Source organism: Cynoglossus semilaevis, chromosome 13 (genome assembly GCF_000523025.1).
Source record: "Cynoglossus semilaevis isolate Cse_v1.0 chromosome 13, Cse_v1.0, whole genome shotgun sequence".
NCBI lineage: Eukaryota > Metazoa > Chordata > Actinopteri > Pleuronectiformes > Cynoglossidae > Cynoglossus > Cynoglossus semilaevis.
In genome coordinates, this window is record NC_024319.1 from 8,471,275 (window position 1) to 8,490,243 (window position 18,969).

The 18,969-nt window shown below is 39.3% G+C and overlaps 1 protein-coding gene across 1 annotated transcript in view; it reads left to right on the forward strand.

The window, feature by feature from the left end:
* LOC103388393 (probable assembly chaperone of rpl4) overlaps window positions 1–18,969 on the forward strand; it is a 28,045-nt gene that overhangs the window by 211 nt on the left and 8,865 nt on the right. The window contains exons 2-10 of the mRNA XM_008323346.3: window positions 145–257; window positions 352–498; window positions 592–744; window positions 2,234–2,346; window positions 2,447–2,570; window positions 3,470–3,562; window positions 4,100–4,168; window positions 9,625–9,678; window positions 15,496–15,648. Of these exons, the coding sequence (XP_008321568.1) occupies window positions 145–257; window positions 352–498; window positions 592–744; window positions 2,234–2,346; window positions 2,447–2,570; window positions 3,470–3,562; window positions 4,100–4,168; window positions 9,625–9,678; window positions 15,496–15,648 (1,019 nt within the window). The remainder of the gene's footprint in view (window positions 1–144; window positions 258–351; window positions 499–591; window positions 745–2,233; window positions 2,347–2,446; window positions 2,571–3,469; window positions 3,563–4,099; window positions 4,169–9,624; window positions 9,679–15,495; window positions 15,649–18,969) is intronic.

An 18,969-nucleotide genomic window follows, 5' to 3' on the forward strand; every position in this document is an offset into this window, starting at 1 on the left:
TAAGTTGCTTTGTTTTTTCAAAAATATTGTTTGGATTATTATTACAGTAGGATGTTGACGTCAAGTTCTTGGACAGTAAGCAGTGGATATTTTGTCACTTTAGAAAAACGATACATCAGACATAACGCTGTTTCGTTTTTAAAGGCGATGCAGGGATTGTTGGATTGTCACCACAGGAAAGGATGCAAGTAAGGATGCACGAAAAAGCCAAGAAGAAAACAGCTCAGAAGTACTCTGTTCAACAGCTACTAGAAAAGGTGACTTAAACCTGGTGTGTCAAACACGATGAAGGTAAAACTTTAAGATAAGTAAGTAGTTCTTACGATTTGTGTCATGTTTTATGCTGCACAGACCGAGGAATGCATGGACAGTTTTGACCTGGACATGGCTTGTCTTTTCTGCCAACGAGCCCTGGATGTGGAGCCGACCAATCAACAAGCACTCGATATGCTGGGACACATCTACTCTGAACTGGGAGACACGCAAAAAGCCAAAGAAATATCCTTTATGGGTTTTCCATGTCATACCTGTGTATTGCAGTAATTGCAGTTCATGTTCCCTCAGTTGTAGCTTCCTTGACTAACTCTGTACATTTTCCTGCGTGCAGTAGAACTAAGTCCAGATGAAGGTCATAGTAAATATATGTACCTGGGACAGATCCACACGGGCCAGGAAGCTGTGGGGTACTACAGCAAAGGAATAGAAGCTCTACTGTCGGCACTGGACAAACAAACCAAGACCACAGTAAGTACACTCCCCCCAAATAATTATATTCTTTTTTGTTAGGTTTTCAAACATTTAATGTAATGTAATGGAACTTCACAAGAGGGTGCTGTTGGATTGTCTTTCTATACACAGTACTTCTGTCTTTTTGTATTTGCATTCGATTAATTCTTGGAAATCGAAACATAAACAATGAACCATGTATTCGTCAAGTAAGTCAATACTACTATGAATGACAGCATCCGGTATTAGAAATGGCCATCATCTGAATACAAGTCTTGGCTTGTGCCAGACTAACACATATTAAAGGATCAGAGTTGCATTTGCAATTTGCATTACTTGTACAAGAAAAACTGATAACATAACTTGATGTGGCAACATATATTTCTGTATAGTCTTTTGGTTAACAATAATAGAAGAAAGAAAACATTTTACATTTTCCACACAAATAAATCTTACTGCTTTTTCAGAGCAGATGTTTTGTCTGAGTAGCACAAGTGCAGGTGTTGCTAAAAACTTTCCTTCTGTCCAAGTGTCCCAGTAAGACTCAAGTGTGTGACTCTGAGCCAGCTGGCAAAACAGCAGGACATTATAACTGAAGTTACCATCATCTATCACAAAGCTAATTAAAAGGGTGTTTACTCAGCCAATGTTTGGTGTTCTTCATTTATTTAACGTAGCATTATGCACCCATGCAATGTCTCCCTTAACAGTAATAAAATCCCTTAAATTCACCTAGAAACATATATTATACATTATATGTTTGGTTTATGTTTGAAAGTAATGTTCTTTTTAATAGCATGGTTCTGTCAGCACCTTATATGGACTAAATGGAAAGAGAAATGAAGCTCAATAAAAACTAAGCTGTTATTTTAACCCACAATATTTTACTTGATTTTCTAAAAAAAGAAAAATAGAAAGACTATTAGCCTCTTAAATAAAATCACATTTTCAAACAGCCAAATATTCATGAATAAATCAAAATGTAAGGACCTGCAGAAATTGATCTGCCTGCTCATTAATTTCATTAGGCCTGATGAAACCTTTGGCAGAGTTCCAATATGTCCAATAAAACCTGGAAAATGAATGGGCAATTTTACAATCATGGAAAACATTATAAATGAGAAAGGAAGTCAAATGTTTCTTTTGTCGTTGATGCTTTGTATTGGAGTTATTTTCCTCCTGCTTCCATCTGGTGAGTTGCTCCATGTGACAGTATCAAACCAGTTCAAATTTGCTTGTCATCTCAGACTAGCCCTTGGATTTAATGATCTTTTTGCTGTTGTTCAGGACTAAGCAACAAGGGGCTAATATAGAGATTGCGCATTGAATCCTGCTGTATTGCTGAGTCTGTCCGTCCCCTGTTGAAAACTAATTTTTAGGTAATCTACATTGATGTAAAACAAAAAAGGATATAAATGTAGAAAAAAACACAGTACAACTAGCAGCTGAAAATGTCCTATAAAGAGAGTCGTAAACCTGTTTGGTCTTCTGTTCTCTGCTCCTGCAGCAGGCTGAAGCTGGAGCTGCTGCCCAACCAGAGGAGGACACTGATCTCCCCACAGTGAAGGATGTCAGTGTCGCCTACTGCTCCATGGCTGAGATTTACCTGACAGACCTCTGGTACTGTTGCCCACGGACTTGGGCTTTTGACACATGTAACTCACTTGTAATACGATTGCATAATCATGTAGGTTGTATGTGTATGTATGTGTGTGTGTAGCATGGAAGAAGGAGCTGCAGACAAGTGCAAAGAGTTTATTGAGAGAGCATTACGTTATCACCATGACAACCCAGAGGCTCTGCAGCTCATGGCCAGTTACCTGTTCAGCACAGAGAGAAACCAGGTCAGTGTATACACACACACACACACACACACACACACAGACATACAAATGCTGGGGATGAGTTATCACCACATTAAAACAGGAATCTGCTGAGTTAATTATTCTAAGCAAATTGAATTGTTGGCCATTAATCAGTCGATGGACACTTGCATTAACATGCACACATACATGGACAGGTCACACTGATAGAAATGTTAATTACTGGCCACATCACTGAGGATATGTTGTCATCTGATAAGGAGCAAGAACAGGAAAAATGTTAATTCAAATCAGTTTGGAAAATAATGCAGCAATCAACTGGCAACTAAATTTCCCTCTTGACAGAACTTTGAACAGAACTTTTGAAATGTGTAACCGTAACTCCCCTCATAATGAATTAATCCTTTCTTTATTGGATGGCAATGTAATAAAAATGAAATAAGTATTTAATAGATTCAGCAGATTCCACTTTAGTAGCATCAGTTTTTATTGTAGGCGTTAATGAACAGCACATTTTTTCAAGGCTACTTTTTGGATATTTATTTTTTATCTGTTGGTATTGTGTCCTCAGTGTTTGTCTTAAAATTAATGCGATTGGATTATTAAGAACAATGGTGTAAGGCCAAGGAAAATCGGGAGCTCAAGTGGGCATGTAATACCTGCTTTAAGCACCAGGGGTCAGACCAACTCTAAACACTTCTGGCCGAGACTGATTTTTAATTCCTTTGAAACGATTTAAATGAAATTATTTTTCAAGTCATAACAATCCATAGCGGTACAACGATAAGCTCTAAATAAGTAACAATTAACCCAAACGTATCCACCTACTAAAATACTTTTATTTTACTTCAGATGTTCTTTTTTTTTGCATTTTCTTTTTGTGACTTAATAATTAAAAATATGCAATCCTCTGTCTCCAGGAAGGTAAAGAATACCTGTTGAAGAGTGTCGGATTATGGCTTCCCTTCCAAAAACAGAACGCAGCGTCTTCCAGCTCAGACGAAGGCACACAGGTGAACTGGAGCTGAGCTTGACTATTTTTTCCTGACAGGAACTAGGCCTCATAAGATCCTGGTTTATTTATAAAGTACTTTCATCTAACGGGATTGTCACTGCGTGCTTCACAGTAAGAAGAAACATTAGGACACCATAAGGGGGTAAAAAAAAAAAAAAGATTTATAAAAAACATGGATAATTACCAATATTTTTGGTAACTTCTGCCTCTCAAATCTGTACATTTGTGTTTGTGTGTGACTTGTGTTTGTGGAGGGCTGATTCTAGGCACAAGGCACAGAAAAACAGAGAAATAAAAAAAATAGATGTCAAAGTCAGGATATGCACTGAGTTTCTTAGAATAAGTAGTAGCAGTGTTTGCATTTGAAATTGAGGCAATTATTCTCTTGGAGCAGGTTTGTGTGAACTCTACCAGCTGACACTGTAGCTACATTTCTCTTTTTACCTTAAAATATGTTCAGCCAGACAATAAGAAGGGAGGAAAAAGTACTCAGACGTTGATCTTGTATTTTTCTGTATTTTTTTGATTTTCTCAGAGTGAGATCCCTCCATACGAGTCCCGCATCACAACAGCCAAACTGCTCATGGAGTCAGAAGAATACGAGGTAAAAGCGTGTTTGTTGTGCTCTCACACCGCATTGGGATGTAGCTTGTTTGTGTGTACTTCAGCCGGCTCTTGTGGTTTTGTGCGCACCAGTGTGTGCACCTTTCTTTCTACTGAACAGCAGTGAAGGTGGGAAGGTCTGGGCCCCGTCTTTATCCCCCTCAGAGGTTAGTGTCAATAATTGAAGAGTGATATTTACTGTGTGGGACAGAGGGAAGAGGGCATGCAGGGAGGAGGAGTGGTCGGGTGAAAGAAGCTTTATTCTGATGAATGGCTGCCATATCTGTGACGCCATGACCTGCTCTAATAAATCACTCATTAGTATTCAGTCTTAATGGCCTGGATTTTAGTGGCTCAGTGGCTTCATTTCGGTGCTAAATCCCCTGAACACTTATTAATGTTTTTTTCTTTTTCGATTGCTTCCGAACCGGCAGCAGCTCCAGCAGGTTGGCTTTGAAATTACACATCCACAGAAACTTTGTGAGGTGTAAGAGTCAAATGACAGCGTCTCGGTCCACAGGTCGTCATATGTCATTTGTCTTCATCATCCCTTAAGCACAATCGGTGTACAACCCTAAACCCAGCAGGTGTGTGTATACACACACACACACACACCACTGCACCAGTATGGTTCCATTTGCCCTTTAATATTGCTCTAGATTAGGGTTGAATGTTTCTGAGGAATAGGAGTTTTATGGGCGCAAGAAGAGACGAGACAAATTGTTTTCCATCAGTCTCTCTGTCACAATTCTCTCCCTTTGCAACACAAACAATCTCAAATATAGTTTTTGGGATTGTCTGTCCCTTTTACACACGATTTAATAACATAACAGTATCACCCACTTCTATCACAAAACATCTTCATGAAACTATATTCAATATATCTTAATCTATATTGAATACAAATCTTCATGTAACATGAATATATGTATATACGTGTGTATATATTTATATTTATGTACTTATATACTATATATATTTTCATTGGGCCTTCATGAAGTCAACAGACATTTCTTGTTGATAGTATAGCCATTTGGGTGGAGCTGAAGCAGAAGCAGAACAAAAATATCTCGTACTTACAGTTTGGGTTTTCCCTCATTACAACGTGTTCGTGGAGGATCATTACACTCATATTTAAAATATCCTCGTTTTTTGTGTCGCAGTGTCTGTTGGTACTCACTGCTCGAGCTCCTCACACTCCAATGCAAGGCGGTGATTGAATGATTAAAGAGATAATATTTTCTTCTGTTGCATTCAGTGACAAATAAATAACAGTACAAAGGGCACGGCTCATTAGACGAAGTATTCTGCTCTGTGAATTGCTAATACTTCTAAGTATATCTTTGAAGCTGGTACATTTATTTTGTTTAAACTTGTATTCATTATTCATCCAGTGAGACATTAAAACCAGGAGTGAGCAGGTCAGTACTAGTGGCCACTCTCTTCAATACCACAGCTGAACAAGTCGTGTGCAGGAGAACAGCACTGTTATTGGAAAAACAATCTTTTCTTAACCAAACAAAAGCCAGTCAAGGCCACGGCCATTAATGCTTTTGTGTCCATTTGATATTTTTATTTTTGATATTTTTTTTGATACAGCACATTAAAAACCTTTGAATAAAATGTAGAAAACAAAAATCCCCACAAAATGATTTTTTAAGGTGGAACTTTGGGGTCATAAAAATCGTCCCATTAACTAATGATAAAAAGTGAATTCATGTATCTCTTTAGACTCTTTGTGTACAATTTGCAGGATGTGATTATTCCACATCAACACGTGTATCTGTGCCACTTAATTAGCAACAGAAACAAAAATCTTTTCTTCCGTGAGAAGAAAAAAAAAACATGAATACTGAGTGAGTCTTTTTCATTATTTCTCAGAAAGACGCGGCACACAGTGTGTGAGGTGCTTGAAGCAGCTCTACTGCTCCGAAATTACCATTCAGATGAATTATGTTTGTTTGGAGTGCGTCAGTGTCTGCGGTGATGAAACACTTTAACTGATAAATTGGTTATAAAAAATAACTTTAGCAAAAAGTCTGTTTTTTCTCGCCAGTATTAAACGAAAACATAAGTGTACAGTTTTTTTTTTTAACATTTGTCCTGTGACAAATACATTTTTACAAACTGTTACAAATCGGGTATTTTTATTTACGTACTCGTTGTGTACTGATACATCTATAGTTTGGGTTTCATTAAATATATTATGACCTGGCACTACCCGGTTACTTACACCCACTTTATTTAATATTCTTAAACACAAGGTTACTGGATGTCTATCCAAAAAGAAACAAATCTTTCTGTATTCAACAAAATAAGCACAAAATATTCAATAATATAGTGATAAAAATTATTTTAAAAAGAGAGTAAAATTATAATCATCATCCCTCATTATAATCAGCACATTCAGATGACCAGAAAGTGAGCAGAGCTTGTACGCCTATAGTTCATTTGAATTGAAAATGGTTTGTCAGTTAAACTGTCACACTCTTTACAGGTGAACAAAAACACTGACGCCTGACTAAGTCTCAACAACAAAAAGTAGCTCTTCTATTCACTGAGCCCTCGAACTGTGAAGAGACAATATTGTCATCAGCCTTGAGGCACATCTTTTCTTTCACAGTAACTTCAGAAATTAAGTAAATGCTTTGGTTTTCTTCCTTGATTTAAAATACTGCTGACATTGTTGCTTAACTTCAATAAACTCCCCGTGAGACGCAGAACTGCAGCAGCTGCTTCAGAAGTGTCAGGTCTCTGGATCAGCACGCTTTTGAGAGCCAGTATTTGAATCTAGTATCGGAAGACATACTGCCGTTTTGCTGTAGGGCGAGCGCAATAACCACTTCCACCCTGGAGCCTTTATTGACTGATGGGGATAAAAAAAGTCTTCTAGACCACATTGCTCTCTCCTAGCTTCCAACTTTCATTATTTTAGAATAAATGGCAGCTTAAGGTTTTAAAAAAACTTTTTCTTTCATGGAAAAGAGCATTTCTTCGACCAACTACTGTGGGCATTTTTTTCTGTCTTGTATAAAACATATATGGGATAAAACTGCCCGAGCTAAGATGGTTGGTTTATCAATCAGTCAACAGACAGAAGATGAAGTGGATGAAGTCTGGATTCCTATTTATCATGTGTAGCATATATCAACCACCCAATATAAAACCTTATCCACCACAGCCTCCACTGCTGATGTCTGTTTTTTCCCCCACTGCTCAAAATAATTTACTCTGTTCCCTCGTCGGGTGGATTGAACAATTAATCACACAGAATCTGACCGATCTCTTTGACTTGTTTAATAACGTTTTAATGCTTTGTTTTAGTAGGAAATTGGCAAACGCAGATCAATCTTCATACACACACACACGCACCTGTTCTCAAACAAAAACACTTATTAATGTCATCATCACCAATCATTACCTCCGTCAGATGCCGCTCCTGTCAGTGAACGCAGTTTTACATTTATGTTTTCAGATTTTTAATTTTAGACAAGTTAACAAGTGGGATTATATTTTCCATTGATTCACAGCAGTGCAGTTTCCTTGACAGCCCTGGGTTTTATTTACTTAAGTGTAGACTCTTCTTTGTGCCTGTACGCACGTGTGCGTGTGTGTGTGTGTGTGCGTGCGTTTGTGTGCTGGAGATACAGCTTGCCCTCGCTTGTAAAGTGATTTGTCTTTCTCCTGTCTCTGTTGTGCGCTGCAGTAAAATGATTCTGTTAAACAAAATTGCTTGATGATTGCCCAACATGCACACACACACACACACACACCTACACACACACACAGAATGGCAATTATAAATTAGTTTCTCCTCGGAAGACTACTTTTGCTTTCTCCTTTAACAGGTCTTGAAATAAAGAGGACACCACGGTGTACATGGTGTTGTGCGTCACTGTTGGTCCTGGGCCAACCTTCTGTTGTTTACTGAAACAAGAACCATATTGAAATGCTGCTCTTCAGATTCTATCCTGGCAAAAATTCCTCCTGTGTTCTACTGTTTCTGCCTCTCCTTCATGAAAACAAAACAAACAAAAAACATTAAGAAGGTTTTAGAGTCATTAATGGTTGTCCCCTGGTGTGACCAGTTCAGTGGGTCACGAAGGTTCTGGTTCTGACCGGTCACTTATCCCTGCTCCCAAACCTCTCCTTCATTATCCCTTGTTTATTATGCTCTGCTCTGTGAAAGGAGTTTTCCTCCAATCGCCTGTTCGTCTCGTTCTCTTTGTGTGCATTTGTGTGAGCATGTGTTTTTTTTTTCTTTTTCTTTCACCGCACCGTGACACTGTGAAAGTCAAGGAGATAATTGTGAAGCCAGACGGGAGTCTGCTCATCATCACGTGGGATTAGATGTTTTTGTTTGTGTATTTTTAATTAGTCATTAATTAAACAGGGACAATAGGTTCACGTCTGATAATTGGCCCGGCAGTCAATCAGCCATCTCCTCAACATGCACACGTGCACACACCTAATGACGTCCTCTCGGTTAACCTGTGAGCCACAGTCTGTCCAGGGCATGGAGCCTTTTAGTCGACCTAATGAAAACAGAACTCCAAAAAGTAAGAGCGGGAAAAAACTCGGACCTCTCCACCTAATAAGACCTGCCTTAATTAGAAACAAACACTGCTTGTTGTGCTCACTGTTATGTGTGTTGTATTTGTCAGTGTGTGCCTACCTGATTGTGTGTGCGTACGTGCACTGCTACGTGTTTAGCCCTTCACCACGGGTGATTGGCTAACAGTGGCCTCCTACCTGAATTTGACAAAAATCAATATATCATCACCTGGGACCAAACACACACACACACACACACACGGAATTGAACCAGTGAAGAGAGAGAGATGGAGCAAAACAAACCCACTGCTACTTCAGTCTGGGTCTGTTTTCTGTAATTGAAACTTCCCACAGAAACAGACCCAGACAGTGACGCACTATGACAAAGGTCAACCAACATTAAACTCCTTTGAGACCTCAAATGCTCTGTCCGGGATACTATAGAGAGGAAATCCTCGGAAAATTGTAAGGCCGGTGGGTCAAGCTGAGTGGCAGGTTTTGTTGCGCCCTCTGTGGCGTGGGGTCGGATACTAAAAATATAAGCACTGTAAATGTCAGTAAATGGATGAAAAAAAGCGATTGAACAGGAGAGCCAAAGTGGGTATTGACCCGGCGATAAGCACTGCTGAGTGGGTATAGATGGCCGCGTATGTTGTCTTGTTGTAATCAATGATGTTGAGAACGTGGCACTTGCCTCATAGATGCTTATCAGAGCCTCTGACCACGGTGATTGATTGAGGGGCTGAGAGATGCACGCCACCCGTCTTCTTTTCTTTGTTCCTGACTGTGTTGGAGGAATTGCAGAGACAAAAGAGAATGTTTTTTTTTTTTTTCCAACGTTTTTCCTACTTGTTCGGCCTTCTTCACATTTTCCCTTCTAACCTGGCGCTCTGTTTTCATCAGATGGCTGTGGATGTGTTGGAAGCTCTTCTGGAGGAGGACGATGAAGTTGTCCAGGTAAGAAAAAACATTTTCTTCTTTCCTTGTACTGTAGTTTCCTGTCTTGGATGCAGAAATGCATACACACCCACAGTGGATACTCCAGAGTTGCTGACTTTATTAATGGAAGGAGTCTTTGCTTAAATCATCAATAATTTTTAATACCTCCAGTAGAGGAATCACATTTGTCTTGTCCCCTCACCGGGGGTCTCCACAGCCATAGTCAATGCAGTGATATGACCCGCAGGTGGTAGGCGGGGGTCCTGACGCTGCAGTACGCCCCCAACTGATACGTTACAGGATAAAGGCAAACTTTGTAGATAATTAAAACTAAAACTGAGTGTGTTTAATATGCTGTCATATTTTTAATGCACACTGATGAAAACACCACAACAGTCATATTCAGCTGTTACTGTCCTTCAGCTAAGTCTAAAAGACTGAGGATTGAGGTTCTGTCTCAGGAGGACCAGACTCCTTAGGAACTACAGACCTTAAGAAGGCCAATAAGAATGTAGTGTGAAAACAAATACACACACAGACACACACACATATATCAGAGGTGGTCCAAATGGTTTTTTTTTATAACACCCCACAGCTTCTTCTCACTCTCTGTTTGACGCAGGTTCATTAAATCTGAATGAACAATCAACAGAAACTACACGACACAAAACAATGTTTAAATATAGTCCAGACTAAATTATAAAGTGACTCACTTCAGGGGATAAAAAGCAAGAAAATATAGTCTTTGTTTTAAAAGTAGGAAATGTTTAATTACGGTCTTAGAGCAGGGGCTCAGCAGGTACACACACACACACACATACATTCTCTACAACAGGGGTGTGTGTCATTATCCGACACGTGTCCACTTTACTTTTGTTTTTTATCTTGTTCCTCTGATGTAATTTATGCTATTTTTTAAAAATATAAACAACCTCCTGGGTTTCCTGATTTTTTATTTTATTAGTATACATTTCCGTAATGAACATGAAAAAAATGCCTGCTCAGCAAGAAAGCTGCAAAGTGAACAGCATTCACGAGCCAGAAACCTGGTGTAAAAGTGTCACAGGCCTCATGTTTTCATATTAATGGTAGAAGGCTGCAAACTGAAAGCTTTCGATCAAATACAACCTTGCTAACAATTTAATTTTTGCCGGACAACCTCATGGTCGACCTTTAGGTTTTTACATTAGTTTGTGTATTTGTGTATACATTTGTATTGGTGTAGTGGCTGTCAGTAAAGAATCTGCTCAAAGTTTCTGCACAGGTGACATGTGGAGGAAAAAAAAAAATATTTGCAGAGTGGAGTGAAATATTTCACTCCAACATTACCAGAAAGAAAAAATATATGTCGAGTAATCAGTGTTAAAAGTTTTGGCAGTGGCTACAAATACATCAACTTGATTAATATAAAAACATTGAGAAACTGAAGCGGGTCAGAGGATGTCATCTGCGGAGGCGGTCTCTCATCCATCCTGAGGACAGACCGCAGTCATGCGTACGCAAATTAATGTGGCCATATGTTTATCCACAAGACTTCCAAACGTGCTTTTGGTGATTGGATGTGAAGACTCAATCGTGCACTGAAACTTATCTTAGCTTTGTACCAGTGCGATTGCGTCACTCAGTTAAGGTCAAGCACAAATGGAGTGTGACTGTATGCCTGTGTCTGATCACTCCTGCCAGTGCATTCACACTTTTATGATGGGCTGCTCGCTCGCACAGAGTATGACTAAGACTCCGAAAGACTTATTAGGGACTGGCATAAAAGATGGAATCTTCTGTGCTTTAGTTCTGCTCTCTCTCTGTGCCTCGAATTCTCTCCGTCAGAAGTAGATGAAGTGAAGGTGTGTCACTTAGTGTCAGATAAAGGAGCACAGTGGTGTTTCTCTGCCTCACTTCCCCTGAGGCCTAGCCACACACACACACACACACACACACACACACACACAGCTGACAGATTGAGAGCAGTCATCAGGGGGCTGAACTTTTAAACTCACTCCAGAGAGGCACAGCTGTGAGTATGGCTGTCGTGAGATCATCTTTTTCCCCCCAACCACTCCAATTTGTAAATCTATTCATATTATTGTGGTCTTGCTGATATGCATCAATATATAAGGTGGACAAAGTTCTCTAGGTATGCTGATGACTGCATGAAATACCTGATAGGTCTTTGGTTCTAAATCGTTAATACACAACTTCACACAGAGGGTACTTATGTCGGAATTTAAGTCCTATGATCTAACGTAAGTCCATTTTCACCGAAGGTTGCAACTCACATGCCAGTACCCGTGTTACTCTGCTATGCTAACACAGCGGTAGCTTCGTAATCTACTTTGCCACCGGCAGCTTTTAAATAAAGCAGACAAAAACTGTAACATCCTGAAATAAAATATATAATTTATAACTGCGCAGCAGGACCAGGTGTAAGGAAGCTGCTATTTATTATCTGGTGAACCGCGGCGGTGAACTACTGTCATCTACCTGGAGAGAGCATCTGATGGTGTTCTGTGATGCAGTAATGATGACTAGACAGCAGTACTACAATGTCCGCGCTTCTCCCACAGCTGTAATATTTGGAATGAGTGAGTTTTCTCCCACTTCATAGTTTCTAACAAAAATGTGCTGCTAACAAGTATTCTGTGAGACCATCACGTTATGTAGGAACAGCAGTTTTTGTGATAACAAAAAAGAAATTTCGACAGACAATACCGACATCGTTCCCTTTCTTTCTCTTTCCCACATTACCTCACCCACTCCGTCTCCCCCATTTCCTTTGTTCTAACAGTAGAAAACTTGTTAGCGCCGGCTTCCTTCGCTTGCTTATCTCAAAAAAATGGAGCTTTCCTTGTACAACGCTAAGTCTGCGAAAACAACACAGCTAGTTCCGTGCAAATCTTATTTCAAAGGCGTTCGGCTGCTTCGTGCGGTTTTTGTTCTTCCATACAGGAAGGAAAGTGTTCCTGTTCCCTGTTGAAATGACAATAGCCTCAGTGTTTTGACTGACAGTCACATCATTTATTTCATGATACGAGTGCCTGTACCAAGGTTAGACTGGAGACTCTAGGTTTTTAATTAGCAAATGTTTTCTTTTTGAGGGCCGATGCATGGACCATCTCTTCTTCCAAAACACACGGCAACAATGTCACAGAAGAGCATCTGCGGAGACATTTTCCACTCCCGTCTCTGCTGTTTTGAAGTCCCTCAGCACTTTTCACTTGTGAGGGAGTTCACATTTTGAATATAAATGGCCCAATCGTTTTTTTCTCTCACTTAAATATACACAATGATTGGTTCTGCGAGCACAGCAAATCTTTTATTGATAGAAATGTCATACTTGTGGTTCTGAAACCTCACTACATTTATTCTGTGCTGCTGTTGCACTGATAAGTGCGGCTGCAGGGGGTTGCCTCCCACTCACAAACACACAGAAGCTGCTCTGAATTCAGTGTGGCATGCCTTGATGTGTTTGTTAGCTAAATGGTTGATTTGGCAGAGGTGCAGGGCTCCACTGCCTCTGCCCTCAATGAATAATGAATAAAGCTAATATTCCTTTTTGTGCTGGTGAACCGGTGGGTGGCTGATCTTTGGCCTCTGATGAGAGGCACACACACACACCTCCAAGTTTGATGAGGGTTGAACATGATTGTGTTAAGAGGCTGATGATCAAACCCTACGCCGTGAGTGTGTTGGTGTTGGAGAAAAAAGAAAAAGAAAACACTTATCATGGGAAAAACATAATCAGCTGTTTTGGTGTCTTCCTAAAAAGCTGATTGTTTTTTGTTTTTGTTTTTCATTATTAATTTTATTCCGTATGATGTAGAGTGCATCATTACCCTGGCCAGTCCTGGTATCTGGCACTATATTTCATTCAAATCCTCGTACGTCATACTTGAAAACATGCTGTGCTATGTTATGGCTTCCAGGTGTAAGTCAGAGTCTTCCAATGTTTTTATGTCCCAGATTATGGTGTTAGCACTGTTAGCACGTAGTATGTGAGTTCGGACTTACAGCAGAAATCGAGTTACGTTTTGTGGTAGAAACAGTATTCTGCTGTAAGTCGAGGAGCCCCTGTTCTCAGTATTACAAATCACAATACTGGTACTCGGATCAGTGTTTAACAAAAGCTAATGGGGCAGCTCTACTTTAAATAATTGAAAACCTAAGAATATATAAGAAGGTAACCATGGAAATCTGCCACGTGCACAAATGTTTTTACTAAAACTGCCAAAGGACTAAAAGCTCTGATTGTTTGACATAAACTTGATACCAGCAGCGGACTTCAGAAAAGAGACGCTGGCCGTGCCAAGGCTTCTCGTGCACCAGCATAACTTTGCAGACACTGACTTATGGCCTTGTATTTTCTTACTCTGTCTCATCTCTGGCACAAAGAGTCTGATGTCCATTATCCCCTAAAACTAACTAAATCTGCACAACAGAATGAATTTCACTCATACTTCAGTTTATATGAGCGAAGCTCTGGCCAAGCGTGCGTGACAAAAAGAAAATCTCATTTTGTTTCACTAGAGGACTGTGAGGAGCAACAATGTTGTGTGTGTGTAAAGCCCATGTGGTTCTATCAAACCCGTTTGTCGATAACATTGAGCAGCTTTTCTTCTCTTGACCCCCGTCACAGTGTTGTCATCTTCTTTGCTACCTTGTGTTCAAAAATGTTTTTCTCAACTCAATTTATTTCACCTGAAGAAGTTCTTGTAAATGATTGCTGAGAAGTTGTGAGTCACCAACAGTCCCTGCTGGGAGATTGAGGCTGATGCTTCTTTACATTCCAAATGTTGACACACACTTGAGTGAGAACTTCCATGAAATTCAATTTAATTTCCCATCTTACTTTGCCTCCGAAATGTGTACATGTACATTACATATTCAACTGTATTTTTTACATAGAAAATGTGACAAATCTTCCAAAGTAATATATAGAAATGTGTGGCAGTAAAATGTGACAAATCTTCCAAAGTAATAATTCATTCCGACCATTGAATTAATGATCAAGCTAAGAATTGGATCACAGAATGACTACTTTTTTTTTGTCCAGTGGAACTGCAGTTTAAGAATCGAGTTCACATTTCAGAATGGTTATGAATAAATGGAGCTTTAAAACACCTGTGAGTTAGTTTAAAATGTAGTTATTGACAAATGCATTGCTGAGAAAAGATGAAAGACAGTTAGCTATTGGACCCACTGGGGCAATATACAATTATAATCCATTATTCCTGACATTATGTTGTTCCCTCATTGATTGATACTGTTGTTTCTGTCGGCTCACTTGTTCGCTCCAGTCCAGCTGTTGTTGTTTTGAAGAAATATCTGAGGGTTCAGTGTAGAGCTGAGGCAGACTGACATGGTAACTGATCCGGGTCCGGATGTTTGGAGTCAACATACGTACAGTGTGTGCTGCTGGAATAAACAATACTTTTTTTTCTGTCCAGTTTGACTTTGCTGCTGTGTAAATTATTAACCATTAAAAGGCTTGACACAAGAGAAGAAAGAAAAAATTAATTTCATCACATGACGTGTGTCTCTGTGTTGATTAACACACATTTTATTTTGGAATAATCTTCCAGTTCATTATAACACAAAAATGTCACAAAAAGTATATGTAATGAAATATAATGATCTTCCAGTTTCAATTTACTTGCTCAGTATTCACTGATCGACTCGCAGGAATTTGTATTTATATCAGAAATAGTGATAAAAAATATAAACCATATTTTTATTATCACTCTGACTTTTTGTCTGCGTTCTCCTCTAGTCTCAGCCCATTCATCCATTTACATTCTCCACTCCTCCGACTCATCTCTGTGTCTCTGTGCATTTTAGGTCTGGTATCTGTCCGGCTGGGTGTGCTACCTCCAGCTGGAAAAGGCAAAGGAGCAACAGAAGAGAGAAGAAAGGGAAGTAACGGGGGAGGAGGCGGAGGAGTGGACGGCACTAAAGGAGGCTGCCAGGTCGTATCTGACCAATGCGAAGAAGGTAATTAAGCTAAAGAGACCTGAGAATATTCCTTTTCATTGCTATACTATTCCCTCAAGGAAAATGACTCTGTGCATTTAACCTCTCCGTGACACACTCCAGTGATTAACGCCGGACACACAGAAACATTTTGCTACACTTTTTAGTTTTCCCCAGGGAGCAGAGGACTTTGCTGCTTCTTCAGACCTGAGCAGTTCTGTCAGGGCAGGGAACTGAACCAGTACTTTACCGATTACATCCGTTAACCACAGGGCCACGGGTTGTTCATAACTCAGGATATCTGACTTTCAGTCATTTCAGTAGCTGATGATACCTGACAATACAGGACTTTAGAAGAGGTCGTTTGATTGAATTTGTTATTTTTTGCAATTTTTAGATTTTTTTTAAGATTTTTTTTTTTTTTCCAGTTATTTGTAGCTAAATCAACGGTTTCTTTTTTCTGCTAAACTCGGGGTCCTCAGTTTGTGGTTATGTCGCCCTATCACATTAATTTATTAAGAAAGTCCGTCATTCCGGTGTTTAAATGCATGGCTGTATATGCTGTCGTGGCGCTGATGATGTGGAGGATGGTCTTTTTTTTGTTTTTTACATTTGCTGGTTCTATGCCATATCTTGGATTTTGCTAAATTCACTTTCTTTCGTTTGTTTTGTTTTTGGGAACTTTTTGCTCTTCATAATGGCTTCCAGGCGATTTGGATGTGACCACCACGTTAGCATAGGTGATTTTGTGCAGTATGTGAGACCTCCTGTATTTAGATGGTGAGCTGTCCTGTGTCATGACCCTCCGCAGGGTTTTCTCTGAATTACAGTGATTTCTTTTTGATCACATCCCTGTTGGTGTTGACATTTCTCACGTGCAGCCCAGTAAAACACCAGTCAATATTAAGTTGAACTTCAACCTTAAGCATTAGATGCTGCATAAATATTAATGCGTTGGTGATTATATAAAGTGATAAAATATTAACACTGCAGGGTCAACTCTCTGCATTAAGTTCTTTTTCGCTTTGATCCTTCATCTCGTGTTTCCCAGAAGGCTTTTAATAAAATAAAATGAACCACTAATTTTGAAATAATGCCCACTGTTTGTCAGGTGTGTTGCATTTACCTTATTACATCACTGTCAAATGAAATTGAAATTGAAAACGTAATCCTTGCTGCTGTGAGGCCTGGAGGAGTTTACACAACTTGAAAAGACAGGTTCTTGGCAGGAAGCAGGTCAGAATAATCTTTTCAGGATCAGTTTCTGTTTAACTTTTTTTTTGGAATGTGGTCATTTTTTGAGGCTCTATGTGAAATGATTTATAAGACAAATCAACAATAAGCATGTGAAAAAAAACCTTGAAAGATCTTTTAATTAGCATTAGTTGCTAATGCTAGCCATTTTGTGCATTAACTGTTATATAACGTCTCTCCGTTTTGTGTGAATGACTTCAGGAGAAGAGAGACCTGCTCCACTTCAGGCCGCCACTGTGTTCTTCCGTAGTCTCATTTCTGGTCTCTTCTTTTCCCTGTAGATCTTCCACCTCAGCTACGACTCAGCTTTGTCTGCACGGCAAAACTAAAGAGATATTAAATATTAACTAGGAATCACATGTTCTTGTCCATCACGCACGTCCATATGCATAACGTGTAGTATAAAAATGACCTCGCCTCACCTCACTGTGAATCTACTATGATGTCAGAATTGGTGCTCATCCAACTCCTGCTCTGCTCCCACTGTTGTTCATTTTCAGTCCTGGTTTGATCCAGTCTAGTTCTCCCTTGTGTGTGCTCTCCGAGACTCAAGGTGTGGACAGTATGTTGAACTCAGGTGGCCTTTTCTTAATCACACCTCTGTAACTTATGGCTAACTAACTGCTGCCTTGGTCTCGCCCTCCAGCCTTGTCTTCCTTGCAGGGTGGATTCTAGCAAAACACCTTTAGCATCAGTGTGGCTCTGGTTAGGCTCATTTCACTGGCACTTAGTCATGACCTAACAAGGGAAGTTTGGGCAGATTTCATGATGTGTTTTTTATTATTGTTACTTATTTAAAGCATTCCTTTATTATTTTTTTTAATTTTTAACCTCCTACACATCATAATTTATCTGCTGGTTAAGTTCTAATATGAATTTCACAAAAACAAAAGTTAGATCAAAACATGTTGCAAAGAGAATCATTTTAACAGGTTTCAAATCAAATTTGGTTAAAAATTGTTGATTTAGAAATTCTTTTTAAGGTCGAAAACCTTGTCAAGTTCTAATGATGAAACTGGTCAAAGCTGTCGTAGCTGCTTCAGTCATTAAATTAGATACTTTTGAAATGATAACATCTGTCTCAGTACTTGTATATAGTCAGAACTCCTGTGATTTTACACTGATTTTAGTCTAAGCTGATTATCAGAGCTCTTGAGGTAATTTAAAAAGAAAGCTGCTCTGGTTTTCAATTTCAATTTTTCTCTCTCCTCTACAGCCTTTTTCTTTTTTTTTTACACCAAAATAGGCATTAAAAACCAGTCAACAGTGTTGGATCAACAGTCAAATCTTTTTAGCTCAGATCTCAGTGTATTAACTCAGTCATTTTCACTGCACATGACTTTAATCACACAAGACTGGCTTTACAAAACACACAGACACACACACACACACTCACACACTCACAGGACGTAGAGTCATGTGTCTCATTCATTTTGTCATTCTGTCAGGGAGTAATGCTGGAGCAGTGATTCATGTTGGTCTAAAATCCAATAGGCTTGTAAATCAGGCAGCACAGACTGAAGGATGACAGGTCCCACCTCTGATTTTACCACTAACTTCCTCCCTCTGCCTCTGCCTCTGCCTCTCCTTACAACGTGTTCCCCAGCAGATGAACAGGGACAGGACAGTAGCAGTATATTAATGCCTGCAGTGTTGACTGACAGTACGACAGACAAGTCACACCATCACTGTCTGAGGAATCACAACTTAGTCTGTCACAGTGACTGTTACAGAAATCACCAAAATAATGACGACGCTGCAGACGTGGCTAGAAAACCACTGTTGGCATGTAATTATATTCCTGGTATATTTCGCCAATATAACGCCACTCTGTTGCATATATTTTCAAAGTATATAGTATAATACTGCTGCTCTTGTAGTACTACTACTTCTGCTATTACTACTTATACTGTTTATGGCTGTTATTGTTATTATCACATTATTGGTTTATCTTGCTTTATATTTTATTTTTATTACATGCCATTTGATTACTATTATATTACTGTCAATGACTGACTGTTATACTATATATACTACTATATTTCTAACTCTGTCTTTTAGTGTTCTTTAATTCCAGTGCTCTGCAAA